Source organism: Ammodytes marinus, assembly GCF_949987685.1.
Source record: "Ammodytes marinus genome assembly, chromosome: 24".
Lineage (NCBI taxonomy): Eukaryota > Metazoa > Chordata > Actinopteri > Uranoscopiformes > Ammodytidae > Ammodytes > Ammodytes marinus.
The window spans coordinates 3,464,904-3,488,589 of NC_137228.1; the positions used below are offsets into that span (position 1 = coordinate 3,464,904).

At 40.8% G+C, this 23,686-nt stretch overlaps 1 protein-coding gene across 4 annotated transcripts in view; it reads right to left on the bottom strand.

Moving 5' to 3' along the window:
• Window positions 1-23,686, bottom strand: part of LOC307269799 (diacylglycerol kinase zeta-like) — a 79,230-nt gene that overhangs the window by 40,941 nt on the left and 14,603 nt on the right. For 2 of the 4 annotated variants that reach the window (XM_080052846.1, XM_080052843.1), the window contains exons 2-20: window positions 16,849-16,957; window positions 14,289-14,384; window positions 12,147-12,224; window positions 11,665-11,727; window positions 10,164-10,220; window positions 9,636-9,704; window positions 8,487-8,558; window positions 7,951-8,067; window positions 7,420-7,491; window positions 6,146-6,241; window positions 5,882-5,964; window positions 5,682-5,742; window positions 5,067-5,180; window positions 4,452-4,589; window positions 3,191-3,269; window positions 2,878-2,933; window positions 2,241-2,303; window positions 1,652-1,725; window positions 17-128 (exon numbers count right to left, since the gene is read on the bottom strand). In XM_080052846.1, coding sequence (XP_079908972.1) covers window positions 17-128; window positions 1,652-1,725; window positions 2,241-2,303; window positions 2,878-2,933; window positions 3,191-3,269; window positions 4,452-4,589; window positions 5,067-5,180; window positions 5,682-5,742; window positions 5,882-5,964; window positions 6,146-6,241; window positions 7,420-7,491; window positions 7,951-8,067; window positions 8,487-8,558; window positions 9,636-9,704; window positions 10,164-10,220; window positions 11,665-11,727; window positions 12,147-12,224; window positions 14,289-14,384; window positions 16,849-16,957 — 1,609 coding nt within the window. The remainder of the gene's footprint in view (window positions 1-16; window positions 129-1,651; window positions 1,726-2,240; window positions 2,304-2,877; window positions 2,934-3,190; window positions 3,270-4,451; window positions 4,590-5,066; window positions 5,181-5,681; window positions 5,743-5,881; window positions 5,965-6,145; window positions 6,242-7,419; window positions 7,492-7,950; window positions 8,068-8,486; window positions 8,559-9,635; window positions 9,705-10,163; window positions 10,221-11,664; window positions 11,728-12,146; window positions 12,225-14,288; window positions 14,385-16,848; window positions 16,958-23,686) is intronic. The other 2 variants (XM_080052844.1, XM_080052845.1) reach the window with 2 other exon arrangements.

Below are 23,686 nucleotides of genomic sequence, written 5' to 3' on the forward strand. Positions count from 1 at the left end.
CACACAAACTCGGTACCAGTGACGTCATAGTGAATCCGATGACCTCGATGTATCCGTCGTCATGACGCTGAGGCTCAAAGTCGCGATGTTCACCGGGGTTTCCCCAGGGGGTAGTACCTGCACAGTACCTGAGACACACACACACACACACACACACACACACACACACACACACATATTTAATACACACACTTTAATATTGCCACGTGAAAAGTAGAAATAACTTAACAACAATAGTGAGGATGTGATGTCACTTCCGGTGTGCACTGGATTGTGGGTCAGAATCGCCAAAATAGGATGCTGTTTTCAACACTAAAAATCTCTGTAGTAGACATCCAGGTATTTTTAAGCATACTGAATCTGGTCAAAAGACTTGGGACTATGCTTCATTGACCGAAATACACCCAACAACCTACATCTACCATCAGTCACACTCATCGTCATGTGATGTGATTAAAGCTCTTGATGACTGATTAGCAGGATGCTATCGCTCCCATCTACAGACAATGGACGACGCTCTGTAATTAGCGTTAGCATATCCCGGCTCCAACAGCAGCCGCGCTCAATACTTTACCAAGGAGAAAACCAGATTAAAAAGAGATTTTGGTGGCTTATTGGTCATACGCATGCATTGTACAATACCAGGCAAAACCCAGCAACCATTGAAAATACATTATGATTGAATTAAGATAGATTTGGGAGTGATTATCGGCTCCAATTTTTAAACATTTTCCACAATTATGATCTGTTATACATCACAAGGGGAAAAAGCTTGTCAACACTAAATGCTACACGGTGCCAGACAGGCGCTGTTCAGTTATCTTCTATTGCTTTGGACATATTTTTAGCTTTAGTAGTCGTCATTTAGTGATTAAGTTGCCTTGTTTTGAATGAGAGGTCCCCTGTTTATCACCTGCTCTTAAAAGATAACATTTAAAGCGATAGTGCGTAACTTCCAACTTTTTTTTTCTTAGCAGTAAAATCAACAATTGAAACATTTCCTGGGCTCTTCTTGGGATTTTTCTGAGCTCCTGTGCCAGTGTCGGGGGGGGTGACACCAGTTTGTAAACGCTGCCAAACTGAGAAATACAGAGAAAGAGTTTTGCGGAGCTGATAGGGCTTAATCAACTTTGTGTCAACTCGTTGGCTTGAATGTGACCGACTTTTCATTTATATGAAAAAGTTACGCACTTAAGCTTTAAGTCATTAAAAAATAAATCTCTTACGTCGCTGCCCTTTTGTACCAAGGCCTGCCTCTACCATCACAGTGTCAGCGTGCCTCTGCATATCCAAGTGAACATTAGGGTGTGCAAATGAGACGGTCCAGAAATCTTAATTGTTTATTAACAGCACACAAATAAATAAATAATTTCATCTTATGTTAATATTTTTTACATCAGGATCTCCTGTCCTCAAGCGACAATAAGAAAACACAGCACATGTTTCAGTAGGGGTGACATTTTATTTAGATGAAAAAGCTACGCACTAGCTTTAAGTCATTTAACCTCAGGCAAAAACACATTTTTACTGACAGCAAACACCTCAATACCTTCTAACCCTACGGTGTATTTAAGTCAATGAATGAATACATACGAGTATGAGCAGTACACATTGGCAGAATGTAGTGTGCAAGTAGTAGTAGGAGAATCACCTGGGGATGTTGAGGAAGACCAGACACTGCAGCTTCAAGTCCTGAACCTTTGATGTTAAATCTGTCCCATCACACTGGAGAGAGAGAGAGAGACACACACACAGACAAACACACACACACACACACACAGAGAGAGAGAGAGTGAACTTTTTTTCTTTTCTTTTTTTCCTTTTTTACACAAATGACTGGCGCTGCGTTCCAATCCCCATACTATCTACTATTTAGTATGGTAAGAAAAATCTATTTAGGATGTCCCGATTCTTGTGGCCATATTTAGTATGGTTAGCACTACCCCGGATGCCGACTACATCCGGCCGAGATTTTTAGTATTGAAAACAGCATGCTATTTTTAGCGTTTCTGACCCACAATCCAGTGAGCACCGGAAGTGACGTCACATTGACGGAGCCGATATAAAAGCAAGAGGCAAGATCAAGGCGCAATGTTATGATGAAATAAATAAGTAAAAGTATGTCCCAATAGTATGCCTACTGCATCCTAACTGGATTTCTTTTATGGTCAGATGTAGTATGTAGAATAGAAAAAAGTATGCAATTTGGAACGCAGGGTGTTTGACTGACGGCTACTCACCACCACTTGTAAGTGCTTGGACAGGTCTTTAGAGCTTCCCATTAAGAAATCAGAGAAGGCCGTCTGTAGGGAGACAATAAATAAACACACAGACGCAATTAACACTTAAAGGTTCAGTAAGCAGAATGGTCAGTTTAGCTAACTTCCCATCAGTGACTGCAGTAGCAGTCCCCTCTCTTGTCCCCACATTAATGCACTGCGGTCTTCAAGCAGCGAGTTATATAGCATCATCTCAGATCCATAAGTGTGATAAAACATGATAAAAACCATCAAAACAGACATTGGGAAGGATTTTTACCTGCTCTGCCAATGTAGGCGCATACACATTCACCCAGATATTCACTGATTTTGACAAAAAGTGATTTTGACAACAAGCATTCTCCAGAATCACCGACTCCACCTTTTATGCATTTAATTACGTATTTATATAATTATTAGTGATGTATTTATATATTATATTATATTATATCATATTATATTATATTATATTATATTATATCATATCATATCATATCATATCATATCATATTATATTATATTATATTATATTATATTATATTATATTATATTATATTATATTATATTATATTATATTATATTATATTATATTATATTGAACAGTGTTAAACAGACTCACCCCGGCGTAGAACATCTTATTCCTAAAGCGGCTGTTAAACTTCTCTGGGTTGGCTTCTGAAACAGGACAGACAGACAGACAGACAGACAGACACACACACACACACACACACACACACACACACACACACACACACACACACACACACAGACACACACACACACAGACACACACACACACACACAGAGAACAAAACATGTCATATCCATGGGGAAAAGCAACACTCACAAATAAGTAATTTTCCCATTCACTTTACATATAATACATCTACAATAAATGTGCACTTGTCATGGTTGTGATTGTGAATAATTACCTCTGGATTCATGGAACTCTAGAGTCACATGGGCGTCGAACCCCAGACTGAAGTAATTGTTGAAAACATCTAGTGGGAGCTGAGGGAGCACAAGAACACACTCATTATACCTGGCTTTGACATGTAGCCCAGGCCCCCCATATAGTGGTATAACATATGTAAATGAAAAATAAGAAATTATTTCAAATAGTCATTATCATGAATATAAGTACATTCAAATTGCAATTATTAATAGTACTGGTCCTGGTTTTATTGTTGTGTGTATCTCTCCCTGCGTTCCGAATCGCATACTCTTTCTTTTTTCTATTCTACATACTACATCTGACCATAAAAAGAATCTAGTTAGGATGCAGTATGCATACTAGTTTTTATGCACCAACAATCTGGAACAAACTCCCAGAGAACTTGAGGTCTGCTACAACTCTCAGTTCTTTTAAATCGAGTCTGAAGACTTTTTTGTTTCCTTTTTAACTTGCAATTTTCATTTTATTTGCTTCTTTTATTATGTTTTTAAATCGAGTTTTAATTTATTTATTTTTTTTATTTGCTTCTTTTATTCGCTTTTAAATGTTTTATAATGTGTTTTATGTATTCTAATCTTGCCCCTTTAAAGCACTTTGAATGGCCTTGTGTCTGAATTGTGCTATATAAATAAACTTGCCTTGCCTTGCCTTGCCTTGCCTTACTATTGGGAAATACTTTTACTTATTTATTTCATCATAACATTGCGCCTTGATCTTGCTTCTTGCTTTTATATCCGTCGCATCCCTGTTTGTTTTCATATGGAGGCTCCGTTTACGTGACGTCACTTCACGTGCGCACTGGATTGTGGGTCAGAATCGCCCAAATAGGATGCAGTTTTCAACACTAACAATCTTGGCCAGGTGTAGTAGACACCCGGGTCTTTCTAACCATCCTAAATCTGGCCACAAGAATCGGGACATCCTAAATCTTTTTTCTACATACTATATAGTAGATAGTATGCGATTCGGAACGCAACCTTAGCCTCAGCTAGAACATAAGACAGCACAAATAGACACTATTGTATATAAATAAACAAATTAAATTAAAATCTAAAATTGACTCCACCATTTACTGAATTGGTATATGATTTAGAGTAACACAAAAATTAGTTTTAAAATTTTAAAATTACAGAATGTAGTCCAAAGATATAAACGCTGTTAATGGAAAAGAGCTAAGAAGAGCTACTAGATTGGATATGAGGCCTTTGCTTGCATGTGTGTCACGCGCACCAACCGACCTTATCAGTTTGTTGTTCGTCTGCCTCCGCCCCTGCACTGTGGTTTGGTTCAACCTGTAGATTCCACCTGTCTAGCTGGACTACAGTTCCCTCCTCCACGTGCGACATGATTTTAGATAGCGGCTCATCTGTATAGCCCTGAGAAAATACATGCAGAGTAACACATAAGCTAATATAGATACAATTTCACATTTATATATTTATATGAATGGCAATCAGGACAATGTAAGCTGCTGAGTTACAGTGAATTAAAGGGGTGAAGTCAGCACTTCTGGACAATGCTTGTTATCAAAATCAGTGAATATCTCTTCTCAATGTGTTATCTGTAAGTACTGTGTGTGCGCTGAGAAAATATCCAGTGTCAATACACAGCCTAGGCTCCGTAAAAGGGGCATGTTGCTAGATATGGTATGGGACCCACACAAGCAATCTCCAGACTTGCCGACTTCACATTTGACTTTGTTATCTCGGAATAAGAAAAAGCTGCCGGGGACAGGGGATAACAATGAATGTGTTTACTCGTACAGTTTGGTGTGTGTGTGTGTGTGTGTGTGTGTGTGTGTGTGTGCGCGCGCGTGTGTGTGTGTGTGTGTGTGTGTGTGTGTGTGTGCCCACCCCTCCCCAGTTGAGAGTCCTGGCGAGGTCATTGCCTGTCCCGAGAGGTAACACGGCGACGGGTGGTTGAGGGTTTAACGCCAATTCATCCAGACAAGACAGGATCCAGCCCACCTGTTTAAACACACACACACACACACACACACACACACACACACGCACACACAGAGACAGACAGACAGACACACACACACAAAACACAGAGACAGACAGACAGTAAGACACATAGACAGACAGACACACACACAACACACACAGAGACAGACAGACAGACACACAGACACACACAGACACACACACACACACACACACACACACACACAGACAGACAGATAGACAACACACAAACAGACAGACAGACACACACAAAACACAGACAGACAGTAAGACACATAGACAGACAGACACACACACAACACACACAGAGACAGACAGACAGACAACACACACAAACACACAGACAACACACAGACAGACACACAACACAGAGACAGACAGACAGACACACACACACACACAGACACCACACAGACAGACACACAGACACACACACAGTTGTAGAAGACAGTTTTGTTTTTCTCATACATGTTTTGGGCCTTATCTTATGCTACTCACTGTGCCGTCTCCCCCACATGCCAGGAGCCTTAGGTTATGGACTTTACGGTAGAGCTCCAAGCTGAAAAATAAATAACAAATAACAGCAGTTAAACCTGTGTGTGTGTGTGTGTGTGTGTGTGTGTGTGTGTGTGTGTGTGTGTGTGTGTGTGTGTGTGTGTGTGTGTGTGTGTGTGTGTGTGTGTGTGTGTGTAACCTACCCTTCCTTTGGTCCCCCTTGGCTCAGGTCAAAGACTTGTCTGGGGTTTAGATACCACATGAATGACTGGAGGATCTTGGTGCCCTGTATTATAAAGAAATGTGTTAATGTGGATTGATTAGTGTGTGTGTGTGTGTGTGTGTGTGTGTGTGTGTGTGTGTGTGTGTGTGTGTGTGTGTGTGTGTGTGTGTGTGTGTGTGTGTGTGTGTGTGTGTGTGTATGTGTGTGTGTGTGTGTGTGTGTGTGTGTGTGTGTGTGGATATACCTGGTTCCCTCCACTCTTTGGGTTGACAAAAACCAGCAGCGGCTTCATGAGCGGCGACGGGATGGGTCGGATGATAAATGGTTTCCACTGTCTCTCCTATGCAGACAGACAATTAAAAAATATATATATATATATTTTGGCGTACTCTACTTAACAGGTTTCTAAGGACATTGTTTAAACTATACATAAAAAATAAGCAAAAAATAAATGTACAATAATGTGTCATGAAGGTCACTTCTAGCCTGGCTGCGCCCGCCTACCTACTTCCGGCCAAATTTCATTTTCCCTTCAGTAGTCAGTCTGGTGATGGGGCGTATTAGTGGGATTCTGCTCGAACAAATTTCTGTGTGTCCAATCAGCGAAGAGAGCGAGTGGCTGAGAACGATGACGTCGAAGTCGCGTTTCAGTCCAGTTTCAGTTGCCAGAAGCCGGCTCATGACACACGTGGCGACCAAACGTTATGCGATTGGTTGGCTAATCTAGAGTGGCACTGGGCAGATCCAATAGTTTTAAACTTTAACAGACACCCGCCTCCAAGTGAGTGAACGTTTGCCAATTACAGCACTTCCAGACCTTCTGTACAAATGAAATGAAGTCAGATGGTCTGGTAGCACCAGGCTAGGTCACTTCAGCGCTGCTATATACAGTCCAGGAAAGGCTGCCATGTCTGTTTAAATGTTTCTACTTTCCCTGAAATCTCATAACGGACTTTTCTCCATATATAGAGCATTAGAGAACGCCATGAGCCACATATCAAAGCAGGGGGCTATCTCCTTATTCCAAACCTTAAATAGCGAGTATACACTAAATAAAAAATACTAATATTAAATTCCATTTCGCCCACGGCAAAGGCAATACATTCTACACACACTGTACCTTTAAAGGTTCAGTAAGCGGAATGGTCAGTTTAGCTAAATTTCTGTCAGTGACTGCAGTTAGTAGTCCCCTCCCTCGTCCCTACGTCACCACATTAATGCACTGCGGTCTTCAAGCAGCGAGTTATCTAGCATCATCTCAGACATTGTAGGCGCATACACATTCATACACGTGCCGGTTTGTAGCCATCTCTCTTCTGATTGGTTATCAGTAGCGAGATCCCCGAAAAGTTTATTTGCCGATTACATGCAGAGCGGGTGACTGAGAGATCGGCTTTATGAAACGTTCACACTATATAAGTGATCACTGTATGAATAAAGAGCGATTTAACACTTATATTAACATAAATAAATCGCTTACTTCACCTTTAAGAAAGATGGAGAATGTGTCACACTGACCTCTGCTCCCTTCTTGCTGCTTTTCCTCTTGAAGGACGTCCTCTTCTTCTTTTTACTGGACTTCATAGACGTCTGTTAAAAAACACAAAATGGCGACGTGGGCAGGTTGGCTTTTACTTTTTTACAAGATGACATTGAACTAAGCACAGTACTCCGTTTTTAACTGGACAGCACTTGAACACACCACAATGTCAATCCAACCTACAATTCTTGTATTGGAGATGCTATCAGCCTACACAATGGAGTTAGCGAGTACGAGCGCTTCTTCTGAGGCTCCGTCAATGTGATGCCACGTTCGGAGTGCACTGGATTGTGGGTCAGAATCGCCCCAAATAGCATGCTGATTTCAACACTAAAAATCTCAGCCGGATATAGTAGGTATCCAGGTAATTCTAAGCATACTAAATCTGACCACAAAAATCGGGACAGCCTAAATCTTTTTTTTCTAGCATACTAAATAGTAGATAGTATGGGGATTGGAATGCAGGGAAGGTTTCCAGAGGCTTTATAAGTGAGTGGAGCTAGTGTTACCTGATGGCGTCGGACCCGGACGACCCATGTGGGCGGGACTATGAGGGCAGCGTGAGCTCCTATTGGACAAGCCTCCTCAATCTGCTGCAGCATGAAGCAGGACACCTTGTTGTGGTACTAGACAGGGAGAAACACATTAAGAATATCATTACATTTATTGAGAAATGTGCAAGAAATTATAGTATATATATTTTTTTAACAATATATTTAATAAAGTTTTTTACTTTTATTACAACACAACAACAGAAATAGAAAATAATAATAATAAATAATAATTTAAAAAAAATTACAATGACAAATGTATCCCATGTTATAGTATATATTTGATATGGACATATGAGTAATACATTTTTTTTTGTAGAAAATTATATATTTGGATGCATTCAAAAATATATATATAATAAATAATAATAATAAATGAAAATATTAATAATAATAATTATTATGACTATGAATGTTATTCCAATCAGCACGTGTTTGTCATTCATGTATCTAGGTAGGCTTTCTATTTTGAGTAACATCAGAAACACACTCACCGCCTGTTTGCACCAAGAACAGCTGATGGCCACGATGTCTTTACTGTGGAAGGCGAACTTCTGCTGAAAGCCCTGCATATGAGAAAAAAAATGAACAATGTGAATAAAGATACCAGTTTAATTTAGATTTATAGAAATAGTATGTGATCATAATTCCAAATTTGGGCGACTTGCAACAGAGAAAGACTGTACTGTTTTGACTATAGATAGATAGATACAGTCATATGAAAAAGTTTGGGAACCCCTCTCAGCCGGCAACATTGCACTGATTTGTTGAACCATGTACAGATACACAATCTGCAGCCAGATGTTCTTGCAGGTCTTTGGAGGTGATCTTTGGGTTGTGTGCAACCATTCTCACAATCCGCCGCATATGCCGCTCTTGTACTTTTCTTGGTCTGCTAGACCTGGGTTTAACTGCAACTGTGCCTGTGTCCTTCCATTCCCTGACAACGTTCCTTACAGTAGAAATTGACAATTGAAACCTTTGGGAAAGCTTCTTGTAGCCTTCCCCTAAACCATGATAATGAATAATCTTTGTTTTTAAGATATTTTGGGAGCAGTTTTGATGATCCCATTCTGTCTCACTTCAGCAGAGAGTCAAAGAGAAGTGCAACTTGCATTTAGGCACCTAAAATACATTTTCTCATGATTAAACAGACATTTCTATGAGGTTCAAGGCTTAACAACATAATCTAACCAACTTTGTGTTTAAAGTCATCAGTTTTACATGCTGTTACAGGCATTAAAATCAACAAAACCACAAGGGTACCCATATTTTTGCACAGCCAGTTTTTCACATTTTATTTTATTTCACACAACCAAATACTGCTTTTCAAAAAATCTTTGTTTGGAAAACATCCCAGTAGTTAGCTGTTCCTGGTAAATTAAAGACATACCACTTTTATCTTTTTTTTGTGAAAGCAGAGTCAATTATAATGCCGGCTGAGAGGGGTTCCCAAACTTTTTCATATGACTGTAGATAGATAGATAGATAGATAGATAGATAGATAGATAGATAGATAGATAGATAGATAGATAGATAGATAGATAGATAGATAGATAGATAGATAGATAGATAGATAGATAGATAGATAGATAGATAGATAGATAGATAGATAGATAGATAGATACTCAAAGCGCCCCCACCTTGCCACACTGTTTACATTTTCCATCTTGCCGTCTGCGATGCACCCAGTGATGACGTACTACGATAGGCTGAAAAAACACACACACAAATGCAGAACCAAATGAAATAGCAGAGTATGTATATGCATTATGGATTGATTTATTTATTTATTATTTGGGATGGGTATACAACGATCAACACACTATGCACAGAATGTCCATATATCCCTTCCCTCTACCAACGTAAACACATGCATATACAGTACAGATGAATATTGGCATACATAGGCCACACACACACACACACACACACACACACACACACACACGTCAGAAAAACGAAACAAAAACTGTCTTTTATAACATTAAATCCATGAATTTTTTTTTGGAATAGAACCACATTGAAAATATTAGTTTAAGTAAAAAAATGTAATAAAATAATAATAATAATAATAATAATAATAATAATAATAATAATAATAATAATAATAATAATAATAATAATAATAATAATACAAAAATTATGATTTTTGACATTTCGCAACTCACCTCTCGAATATTCCTAGAGCTCGATTCTCGGAAGGACGGTTTGCACCTGAAGTTAATCTGTCGGAAGAGGGTGAAGAAAAGAGGAGAGGTTAGCAGAAGTACATCGGTGAAAATGACCACGCTTCTTTAAACTGTGCTGTACAAACCACCCTGTTATTAAGGGGGGGGGGGGGGGGGGGGGGGGGCAGTTTAGACCCGTTTTTCATACACCTGTAGAGCCATTAGTATAGTATGGTATACATAAAAATCCCCCAAAATGCAGTGCGTGTGCCAAGGATAGAAAAAACCATTACCAACCAAGTACAGTAGAGAGTAGGGGCTCATGTGTAGGGTATAGGCCCTTATGGTAGAAGTTAGGTTACTTTATTAGGCAATGGTTACATTGAAATTTGTCTTTCCGCATATCCCCCTCTCGAGTTACCACACTCCAGAGGGGGTCAGAGCACAGGGTCAGCCGTAGTACAGCGCCCCTGGAGCAGTTTTGGGGTTAAGTGTCTTGCTCAAGGACACACTGGTAGAGATGGTGTTGAGCCGTAGATGTAATACCAGCCACCTCTAGTTTTACAACTAAAAACCCTCCTGTCCGGTGCCGGGGATCCAACCAGCGACCTCATGGTTACTGGTCGGCCCCCTTTTCCTCAAGGCCATCCTACCTACCCAGACACACCACAGAAATGATGCAAAAGGATACCTTAGGCTCTCAGAACTAAAAAAGGCAAAGGCGGTCCCCCTTTAAACATGTCAGCTGTATTAGTACCGCTTCGGTCGGCAAGAAAAATGAAATGAAAAGCCGGAAAAATGAATTGGAAGTTGTGATTCGTGAAGAATTTTTGAAAAGACGGCCCTTTTATTATGACGACGGTGACAAGGAGCAAAGTTTTCACAAGGTGTTATATGTCTGACCCGGGATCAGATTTGTTGTATAAGGCGGATTGTTGAGCGATAATCAAAATACAATGCACCACCCACCTGTGTCTCCCCATCGAGTGAGTGTAGTGATTCGGTTTGGGACGCTCCCCCTCCCCCCCTTACGTTTTAACCACCACCACACAAAGGTTCTGTTATGCTTTTTTGTCCTGGAGAACGCTTGTTGTCAAAATCACTTCTTTTTTTTTTGTTGTCAAAATCAGTGAATATCTACTCACCGTCCCGCTTACCTGTCCGTACTGTGTGTGCGCTGAAAAATCCAGTGTTAATACACAGCCTAGGCTCTGTAAACGGGCATGTCGCCAGATACAGTGGGCCCCCAATTGTTTACATACCAGTTTACTGTGTGTATTAACACCAGATGTTTTGAGCGCGCACACACAGTACGTATAGGTATCGAAAAAGGATATCATGGTATATGGATAGCATTTTTTTTTGGACAAGCATTCTCCACAATGGCTGACTCCACCTTTAAAGGGGTCAGAGAGACGGAGAGAGAGAGAGAGAGAGAAAGAGAGAGAGAGAGAGAGAGAGAGAGAGAGTAGAGAAAGAAAGGAGCGTGGAGGTCTCTCACTCTAAAGCTGGGCTCATTGAGGGGCAGGGCCGCATCCAGCTGAATGGCCCTAGAGCTGGGGAACTGAAGGTATACACAGTATGGATGTTAAAACCAAAATGATCCCACCCCCCCTCAAAAAAATCGCTGACAACAGGTGCCCCCCCACAGTTGATTCATGATTAATAGGCCTAGGCATTTTCATAATGTTTTTATGAACACAATGTATGATGAATAACCTTCAGAATTGTGCTAAGAATGAGTATGGAATGTTTAGTGGATGTAAGTAGCTTTGGAAGTTGAGATTTATAGTTCAGAGAATTGAAGAAAAAAAATTGAGATAATGTCCGTTAAAAGATGGTTGTATAGGAGAAATATACAGATGCACACAGACAAGGTTTAGTCAAATAAATACCAAAATGTATGTTGGACCTTTTAATTATACTAGTATGAAAGAAGACAAAATAGCAATTGAATTTAAAATAGATTTGAATGTAGATTACCTTCTCCAGTTGTTCTATACAGAGGGTGTGGGCGACTATCTTACAGGCGGCACACTTCCTTCGGCTGAGAGACTTTTGCTGAAAATGGAGAAAAAGAACGAATAGGATAACATGATTTAAAGGGCTCTACGATGAATATATATATATAATATTTCTGAAACAGTCTAATTTTTCCTCCGATGATCATAAATGACATGAAACAGCAAAGGAGACCGTCAGTGCAAAGAATGCTATTTTTATATTGTTTTTTCTTAATGCCTTTGTCATGGGTATACGCTCACCCTGGCGTAGTAAATACACTATGGCTTTTGTTCAAGAACTGAAAATTCTTCTGAACACCTTCCAACCAACAGTGATATAGGTTGCGTTCCGAATCGCATACTCTTTCTTTTTTCTATTCTACATACTACATCCGACGATAAAAAGAATCTAGTTAGGATGCAGTAGGCATACTATTGGGACATACTTTACTCTCTTATTTCATCATAACATTGCGCCTTGATCTTGCCTCTTGCTTTTATATCCATTGCATCCCCGTTTGTTTTCATATGGAGGCTTCGTCGATGTGACGTCACTTCACGTGCGCACTGGATTGTGGGTCAGAATCGCCCCAAATAGGATGCAGTTTTCAACACTAACAATCTTGGCCGCATGAAGTTGGACATCCGGGTACTTCTAACCATCCTAAATCTAGCCACAAGAATCGGGACATCCTAAATCTTTTTTCTACCATACTAAATAGTAGAAAGTATGCGATTCGGAACGCAACCATAGTCATTTCTCTTATGATATTGACAGACACAAGAGATGCTTTTTGAATGACCCAAACATGAGGCTGTAATACCAGCTCAGACCACTGGGAGGCAGTGCTGCACTGCACAACAAAAAAAATGAAATGCATTTGGTTGAAAGCAGAAACCAATGATGAGATTATACAGTATGACATGATAGGGTTTGACACATGACTTTGTGTGTAACAGGCAGACAGGGGATGGGAACTGACATGGGTAAAAATATATCATAACACGGGTGTATCGGATGACACTGAATCACCGCAGCATCAATGTCACACATAAAGTGTTATTAAGGAGTCAACTACAACTGGTCTCCACCTTATAAATATACCCTATGTATAATAAAATAAATAAAAAACAGGACATTGCGAATTGATTACTTTAATTTGAAATATGATAGATATACAGTGAATCTATCTTTTTTACTTTCTTCTTTCTGAAGAATTAAAAAATAGTTTTACTGTGCTGTGCCCTTGTTGTCCTAATGTCCTTTGTAGTGGTCATTGAGCTGAACTGTTTTCACAAGGAGTTTGTGGGTGTTTTTTTGTAACGCATTGTTCCTGTAGTCTTTCTATATAACTTTCAATTGCTACTAGATACGTCAGTGAAAAGACAAGGACACAAGAGAGTGAACAAAAAACTATATAAAGTTACTTAATGTGAACGCCTGACCAAAAGCACTAACAGAAAGGTCGACGGAGGTATTTTTCAAGAAAAAGTATCATTGTAATGAGTAGAATTGAATAAGGCCATCCATGGTAGAATTATCCCACACCCCTAAGTTTTCATTTGACCTTTATACAAATAACACATTTGATTATAAAATAATAATAAATAAATAAATACATACATACATAAATACATAAATAAATAAATATACACTTATTTTTTCATGTTTTTTCTCAGAGAATATTCCACATTAATAGCTATTAAATGAATGTGAGTGAAAATGTTGGCAGTGAACATTTAAAATAAGTACATGTGAACAACACATGGCGTGCAAACATGTCAACTTGTAAACATTGGCTCTATTCATCAGTTATTTGCTTAAAGGCCTACTTCACCAGTGGGAATATGAAGGTGTATTGAACTCTGAGATCCTATGTAGTATAAATGTGCAAAAATGTTATCCTAGTTTGCCCAGTTGTGGTGTCACAACTGGGCAAACTGTAGGGTTAGACAGTGAGACCACTCTTTCTGCCTTTTCTCAGGCTAGGATGAACCCATTTCTAAGATTTTTGCACATTTATACTACATGGGATCTCAGAGTTTAATACACCTTCATATTCCCACAGGTGAAGTAGCCCTTTAATGAAAATATGAATGTAACAGTGGAGTTAATACTAACCAGCGCTCTGGCGATACAGTGTTGCTCTCCCACATAACAGTAGTCTCCAGACACATTGGTCTCGTACCAGATATGATCTCCATACACGGCCAGCTCCTACAGAAGGACAGAAAAAAACATCTTTAAAGATCTCCTATTGTACTACTTTTCTGGTCTTCATTTCTTGTTAAAAACTGCTATAGAGCAACCTGACACAAATCACAGCACAAAAAACTATGTAGATTTTCGGGACACTCTTCCTCTTACCCTAGCGAGCACAGCAGTCTCTCTCTACACACTGCTTTGAGCTTCTCCGCCCCTCCCCCCCTGCTGCAAACCCCACTCCGTTGTCATTAGCCCCTTTTACACAGCCAGTGAAAGCCAGGAATATGCCGGCCTTTCGGCCCTCCCCCCAGCTGTGTAAATGCGACAGTTGCGGAACGAGGGAAGAAAGGTGCGAGTGATCGTTCCGGGAATTTTACTACCTCGGGGGGTAGTAAGATTCCCGACACGATCAGTTCCGCCTCTCTGTTTAAATGCTCCAGCTTGTTGTTGCGGAACAGGGGGGCGTTTGACGTTCCATAGTCTACGTTCTAAACATGCGACCATGTTAGCAGTTGAAGGACGTGTGTTTAACATTAATCACGGCGGCCTGATGTCCCGTAAAAATCACCAAATAAAAGGAACGGTGTATAATCTAGCTGATCATAAGGTCCGTTGCTCATTCCAAACCCCCGCGCTTCATTTTGCAGAGTGTCTATTTCTGCCCAGGAGAAGTTGTACAATGGAAAGCTAGGCTAGGCTAAGTAAGGGATAAAGTATAGCAAACGGGTCACTTGCTAGAAATAAAGACCGACAAGCTGAAGCAGGAGCCCGACGTGCAGCGGAGGGCTCTTGTTCAGCTTGAAGGTCGACCTAGTAACGGGGGAATAGTCTGCTCGCCCCGCTAGACTCTGCTTCAGCTGACTGAAGGCTCCGGCTCAGCTGTTAGCCACAGAGCTACTGTTTTGCTAACACATTCCGCCGCCGCTATTATTATCCTAAGTCTGAGCGTATATCCCCACTTTATTTCTGTCTACAGTAACGTGACTTCACACACTGTGTGTATGTGTATGTCTGATTGGCAGATCGCTGCCCTCACAAAGAGACTCGCTCACAACCAACCTGTCACACACACACACACACACACACACAGAGGTGAAGCGGTCGGATTGATTTAGTCAGTTTGGTTAACTGTCCCAGTGATGTTGGACTCAGCGCGTAGCGAGATCAACTGGCACATCGTGGGGACAGTAAAATACGGCCCTCTTACTGCAAGCTCCAGCACTTCTGCTCTCAATTCACCGGCCATTGTTGTTGTTGTAAAGCAGCTGACCGGCGCGGCGCTAAATGTTTACGTCACACCTGACGCTGTTTACAAGCACCTCTTTCATTCCGGAGCGCTGTGTAAAAGGGGCTACTGATGCGCCAGCAGGCCGGCGTTGCTTGGTTCTGTGTAAATAACACAGAAGCAAGCAAAGCCGGCATATTGGAGTGATGTTGTTCCGTCAATATGCCGCAATCTCTGTGTAAAAGGGGCTATTGGTTACCTTCCTTCCAGCAGCGGGAGATTTTCAGGAAGGTGGGGGCATGCAGCCGGAGCTTGCCTGAGCAGCATTACCATACATGGAAACATGACAGAAACGACCCGAGCGTGACAGAAACTACCCGGAAATTTGAAAAAGTTCGGCTCGACCGGCTGCCTTAGTGTTTAGTGCTCTGCATAGCCACCCCAGACGGTCAGCAGGGAATACGTCGAAATGAATGTACGTAATTATTTGATACTCTAGTATGGTTAAACATGACTATAAATCATTATAACAACGTTTAGGTCATAAAAGTCGAAAAGTATCATGGGTCCTCTTTAAATGTTCCTATTGGGTCAATTATAACTTAGATTATTAAAGGTGGAGTCAGCCATTCTGGAGAACGCTTGTTGTCAAAATCACTTTTTTGTCAAAATCAGTGAATATGGGGGCGCCCTTAGCTCAGTTGGTAGGGCGTCCCCCCCATGGGCCTCGGCCAGCAGCGGACCCGGGTTCGATTCCAGCCCGCGGTCGTCCTCTGCATGTCACTCCCCTCTCTGCCCCATTTCACCTCTGTCTCTACACTATCAATAAAGCATTAAAATGCCAAAAAAAAATCTAAAAAAAATAAATTAAAAAAAATAATAATAATCTGTGAATATCGCCTCACGATTCGCTACCTGTAGGACATACTGTAAATAAATAAATAAATAATAAATAAATAAATTGTTAATACACAGCCTAGGCTCTGTAAAAAGGGCTTGCACGTTGTTGACATACCCATGGTTTACAGTTTAGGCTGTGTATTAACACCAGTGCACACACACAGTACAGACAGGTTTGCGAATTATGAGAAGATTTTGCCAAGAAGTATTCTCCAGAATCACGGACTCTACCTTTAAAATCTGAAAGGTGCTTAGCTGCCGTCATAGTACAACATAGGTTAGATCTGTGTGTGTGTGTGTGTGTGTGTGTGTGTGTGTGTGTGTGTGTGTGTGTGTGTCTATCATACTCACAGTCCAGTCGACGGTGCTACGAATGCTAGCCTCTGGATCAGTGCGGTTTAGGGTGGACGTGCTGGGCTGACAGGGTGGATGGTGCACGCCAGACTTTGCTATCGCTTTCCTGGACACACACACACACACACACACACACACACACACACACACACACACACACACACACACTTGCAAAATGCTCCTTCTTGATAATACGATTCAAATAGACAAAAAAAATTATGTATATTGAATATTAATAGTATAAAAGGCAGGCAGGTTTGATTGTTTCCCAAACAGTTTAAAATCTGAAAAATGCAAATCCCCTATGATAGCATACACCTATGCTAAAAAATCAATTTATCAGTATATTCAATATATCAAGACATATTCAAGAATGTTTTAACACTATGTGAACTAAGTGAATAAGTGTATACTTCTTCCTGCTCCTTTTCGGGCATGTCACATCAATACAGATAATTTTTTTTTCTTTTTGTGAAGTCTTTTAAACATTGTTTGTTGTATTTTTGTGCTTTTCATTTAGTTTTGTATTGTTTTTGATATGTCTGAAATAAAAAAAAATAAAAAATAAAAATAAAAACTGTGGGCTGCTATTGTTAAGCTCATTCAGCGATTTACATTACAAAACTATAAAGCCAAAATAGAATAAAAGATCCAGTTTGATCCTTCAAAATAAAGCACGGCACTTGCACATGACTATGTTAATGATGCTGTGATCTGCTTTTTCCCGATGTGAAACCCAAATGATCAAAACTTTTATTTTGTAGAAAGAAAGATTCATTTGAGTGATTGGCGAAGTATGTGGCATTTTAAATAAATAATAACAGCTGTACACTGCAGGAACACACACACACACACACACACACACACACACACACACACACACACACACACACACACACACACACACACACACACACACACACACACACACACACACACACACACACACACACACACACACACACACACACACACACACACACACACACACACACACACACACACACACACACACACACACACACACACACACACACACACACACACACACACACACACACACACACACACACACACCCCCTTCAGTGAACCCTCTCTTGTTTAGGAGCTGCAGTTGATTTTGAGCTCACACTGGGACAGAGGCAGGTTATACCAGGCCAGGTCACCCTGTCGCACTGACACACATATAGACGAACATTGACGTTTTACATTCTCCTCGCATAGTGTTCTGTTCATCGACAAAACACACAGCGATGCCCCACAAGCTCATACTGCAAAAATAGGTTTTGTATATATATAAAAACACGTTAGGCCATTAAGTTTGTCCATTCTGTGCTACTGTAGAAACATAGCGGTGCGTCATGGTGGCGCGCAACTCCTATGTTGATATCGAAGGCTCATTTCTAAAAAGGTAATAATAATAATAATAATAATAAGAAGCAACTTTTATTTTCAAGCATTAAACACAATTCGACCAAGTCTATTATGCAAAACAGCAGAAAAATTCCACACACTGTACCTTTAAATAGACAAAAAAGTAACTATCAGTATACCTTCCGTGTCAAAAGATGCATTGTGTTTGTGTGTGTGTTTTTCTACGTACGAGAGGAAGTTCTCCCACGTATCCAGATAAGGATCATAGTACATGGCCCCCTCCGGAGCCCCGAGTGGTGTGGAGCAGCTCTTAGGGAGTGGAGAGCCAGGGGAGGCCCCGTCGTATGGGTCAGTACACCCAGGATCGGAGCTCAGAGGCTGGCCTACTAGACTGGGGCTGGTGGTGGACGTCTGGAGAGGTCTATCTAAAGTCCGGTATGCTTGACTCGACCTTCGACGGTTATACCGGCCGTACACTCCGTGACCGGCTCCGCTGCGCCGGTACACGGAGTCCGCCGGTAGCAGGTGGGAGGAGTTACGTCTCAGACAGCGAGGAGGCCTGAGCAGAGGGCCTCGCGGGGTCAGGTTTTCCAAGATGGCCGCCTCGAAGCTTGCATTGCGTACACCTTCTTCCTCATCCTCATCGCCACCACTCACGTCATCACCATCTCCATCGGACTCGGAACAAGAGCTGAGGGACACGTCTATTTCCTGGTCTTCCTCCTCCTCTTCTCCGCCCATCTGAAACACACTCGCCAGCAACATGGACGATCCCAGCAGTTGAGGTTCGATGGATTTGACTATGGAAGGGCGCCGGTGATGACGACGCACCGCTAGCCCTCGCTGTACGCCCGGGACGGTGGCAGCACACGCCCCCCGAGCTGCCGGATAAGGTTTATACTCAAAGCCTCTTCTCCCTCTGTGGATAGCCATGTCCGCTTTCTCACATCCCGTTTCGCCAATCCCGGACGATCCAACGTCTATGATGGATTGTCGCCTCTGTCCGCTGGCCACGAGTAACCCAACGCTAGGGCGTCTTCGTGGGTCAGTGCAGACCGGGGGTAAGCCGACAGAGGAGCGTCTGGATTGGACTAATGTCACGGAGGGCAGGCCCACACTAGAGCGCCTCCTAGCTTTGCTGGTCTGAACGGCGGGGATTGGCAGATGCGCAGCGGCGGGATGCTTCGGACGTTTTTGCCGACGGCGGAAATGGCGTTGAAAGAAGAATTCCATCATGTCTCGATGCGGAAGGCACTGACAAGGATATGTGGCATCTGATAAGATACGCTCCGGTGAATGACATGGACGTGGCTATCTCTTGGGCTTGTTGGGACACCCCGAGCTAAAAGGTTTCAGTTACCGGTATAAGATGATAGTCCAGCTCGTCTCTTTCTCATCAGTCGTCCTTTAGAAAATGCTGAAGGGGGCAAATAGGCTTTTCTGTTAATTCAAAATCGATGTTGTTCCTTTCATATTGACAATAACGGAGACAATTGTTCCCACGCACACTACCGATACAATAAGTAGCGTCAATAAGGAATAAATAACAGCTAAAAACAGAAAATTCTAAAAAAAATTCTAAATATTTCTTCATCGAAACAAATGCAATAAGTCGGTTGTTCCAATTTAAAATAATCATAATCTAATTGTTTAGTTCGTTTGGTGGATCCTTGATGCAGTGCTGCTTTCTACAAAGTCACTCAAGTCATTCAAAGCAGGTGTTAACCATTAGCGGCTAATGGGCTAATGATTAGCCCGTTAGCTTGTTCCCACAACATTCACAGCACGGTTGATTAGTTTACAAGTGCTTCTCGTAGTGTTTAGTTCAGTGCCATGCCTGTATGTGTGGTGTATTACTGGGTGTTTTTTTTCTGTATGCACATCGAAATGGACCCATGGATCCCAAATGCCAGAAAACTCAAATAATTCAGCCGTAATAAATCACCTGTTTAGAATCATAGGTATATGTTTGAGTAAGATGAACACTTTTGATTTATTCTATAGTCTACTGACAATAGCCTACTGTCCACCACATTCACCCGCTAAATTAATCTTGAGCATTTCCATTAATTAATGTCGAATTTTTTTTTTAAATTAAGAAATGATCGGGGCGCTCCGGTGGTGTAGTGGATAGAGCGTGTACCATATTGGCTCTGGCCTTCGTTGCAGTGGTCGCGGGTTCAAATCCGACCCGTGGACCTTTACTGCAGGTCATCTCCCCACCCCCCCCCTTCTCTCTCTCTGTCTCCCCATTTCAACTCTGCACTATCTAATAAAGCTTGAAAGTGCCAAAAAATAATCTTAAAGCTCCCATATTATACACTTTTCGGTTCTATTATACACCATATTATATGGTCTTAGTGGTCCCTAATACGTTTTTCTTTAATTGTTTGCTGAAAAAAACTTTCAGATAATTTATTGTACTATGCTGATGTTCAGCTAATCTCACAATGGCCTATTTTTTAGAAAGAGCTGCAGCTCCCCTCGTAAATATACAATCTTTGAGCTGCCCCCGCCCCCTGTCCGGAAGCGAAGCCAGATACGCCTCGCCCTCTGCCTGTCAGGGCCGTGGACCAATAAGAAATAGGGGTGTGGGCTGCACAGTGGAAGCTTCTGGCTTTCCAGTTTGTGAGGTCAGAAAAGGGGAAAATTCTGACTGGAGTATATTGGGGGGGGAGGGGTGGGGGTTTCAGAAAGGGGGAGAGTGAGAACAGGAGAGATTGTTATTTTTTAAAATATTTTGGCAGTCTCTAGGCACACCGTGGACCCATGGATATGTTAGAACACATTTAAAAAGTGCATTTAGCATAATATGTGACCTTTAAAAAAAAAAAAAAAAAATATCTCTTCATTTTACATTTGTAGCATTGAACCTGGGTGACTAATCAGACACATTGCCTGGCAACTGCTAGGACCTCACACATTGAGAATGCAACAGTGCACCTACTATACTGCCAGAGATGTGAATTTAATGTTGAATTAGCAACAAGTTCAAAAAAATTTGCAAAATAAAGCAATACGGAAGCCTTAAAAAAAACTAAACTTATACCTTGTTGGCTAATTATTTCAATGTGGTTACCGACTGAAATCCATCGATCATAAAAGTCAGAAGGTCATCATTGCTTTATTGAAAAATTTCCTATATTTTCCTTTTCACCATGGCAACACATAATTTCCAACACTCATTTACATCAAACTAATTGATGACTCCATGTTGTGTTTTCATCAGCAAAGATTAGAGCAATTAATCGGTCTGAACATTGTGGATCGTGTTATCAGTGGCAAATGCACTAAATGAATGCACCCCCAGGCTTCATGCTAATGTCTTTAGGGAGTGTTCTATTGTGGGTGTATATATATAGGGGAAGGTGGGGTGATTTGTGCAACTTTTTACTCAAAGTGATTTTAAAGTGAGGCCTTGACAGTTATGTCTCCAACTCAAATATGTACATATATTTCAGGATGTTGTGCATCCCTGGCAATAAAAACTTTGGATCTGGAATAAACTTTTTAAGAAATATAGCTTTCGGAAAAAAAGTTGTCTTGTCGCACAAATCACCCCAATGACAAAGTCACCATCATCATCTTTCTGGCCATCTGAACTCTCATCAGTGGTGTCGTTAAGTGGAATTGAGATGTCACTCTCTTCTGAGCTACTGTAGACAATCACTTTCTTTTGGTGACCAGCGTATACAGCCATGCCACTGGCACAACTCTCAGAAATGTACTTTGCACTAGTTGCTCCGTGCTTGTGGAACCAACTGCCACCTGACAAATGTGATTCCCCCTACATTTCTGCCTTTAAATCAAGGCTCAAAACCCATATGTACACCCTGGTGTTTCCTCCCCATTAACCTCTGCACTACTTACTTACCTCTGCACTACTATCTGTGTTTATGTGGATGTATGGGCTTTACGTCTTTTATTTTGGTTATTGTTATTTTACCTTCATTGTTTACCTACTGAATGCACTATGTACAGCACTTTGGACAGTGCAAACTGTCATAAATGTGCTTTTATAAATACATTTTACTTACTTACTTACTTATAACTCACCCAGGCCCTTGCGCACAAATCACCCCATCCCCAGAATTTTGGATAATAGGCATGATGCAGCAATTTAGGGTTGACATTGTGCTAACTATATAGACTCAAAATGTAGCATACCAAAGCACTAAAACATGTGTCAAATGTTTTCAAACGTGTCTATAATTGTTCAGACACAATAATCAAAAAACCTTGATCATGGAAATTTTACTTTGAAAGGCAAAACACAGTTTTTTGAGCTTAAATGTGCTTATATCTTATTCCTTGTGTCTCCCTTCTTTACAGGATGAGTCAAATGGATGGCTCTTCTTAAATATGTGCTCACATTTCCAATTTCTTCCACGGTTTTCTAGAAACAAGGGGTTTTGCAACTTCCAAAATGCACAAATCACCCCACCTTCCCCTATATATATATATATATATATACACAGGTGAAACTCGAAAAATTTGAATATCGTCCAAAAGTTCATTTGTTTCAGTAATTCAACTTCAAAAGGTGAAAATAATATATTATATAGACTCATTACATGCAAAGGGAGATATTTCAAGGCCTTTATTTGTTATAATTTTGATTATTATGGCTCACAGCTTATGAAAACCCCAAATTCAAAATCTCAGAAAATTTGAATATGACATGAAATCAATAAAAAAGGGATTTTAAATACTGAAATGTCGGCCCTCTATAAAGTATAATCATGCATATGTACTCAGTACTTGGTTTGGACCCCTTCTGCATGAATTCCTTACTCAATTCCAATTCATTTTCCAAGATATTCTTCTCTATTCGAGCTTAGAGAAGCTTAAAGAACCCTCAGTTCTTTTAAATCGAGTCTGAAGACTTTTATGTTTCCATTTTAACCTGTACTTCTTATTTTATTTAAATGTTTTACTTCTTTTCATTCGCTTTTAAATGTCTTCTAATGTGTTTTATGTATCTTAATATTGCCCCTGTAAAGCACTTTGAATGGCCTTGTGTTTGAATTGTGCTATATAAATAAACTTGCCTTGCCTTGCCTTAGGGGTACTCGGTGAACCAAATCTTGCAGAGTCCAAAAGTACCTATTTATGCTGTCATTGGCAGAAGCTTGAGCTAATGGTGAACTGATAGAAACACTGTCCGACGTGTTAGCTTAGCTCTTTAGCTTCTCATGAGACCGATGCTGAACATTTGCATGGATTCAAATTTTTTCACAACAATGGCACTCATGTTACTGCTGTTATTGTATATAATGTAATGACAGTCTGGCATGAAAATAGTACGTGTGTGTTTCCTATACAAATTGGTGCCTCTGGCCGTAAGCAAAGCGCCTTGACAATGCTGGCGTTGATAGTTTGATAGGGATTGGACAGAGAGAGAGTGGAAAGGAAGGGATGTTATCAAAATTCTCCAAAAGTTGCACAATAGACAAGGGTG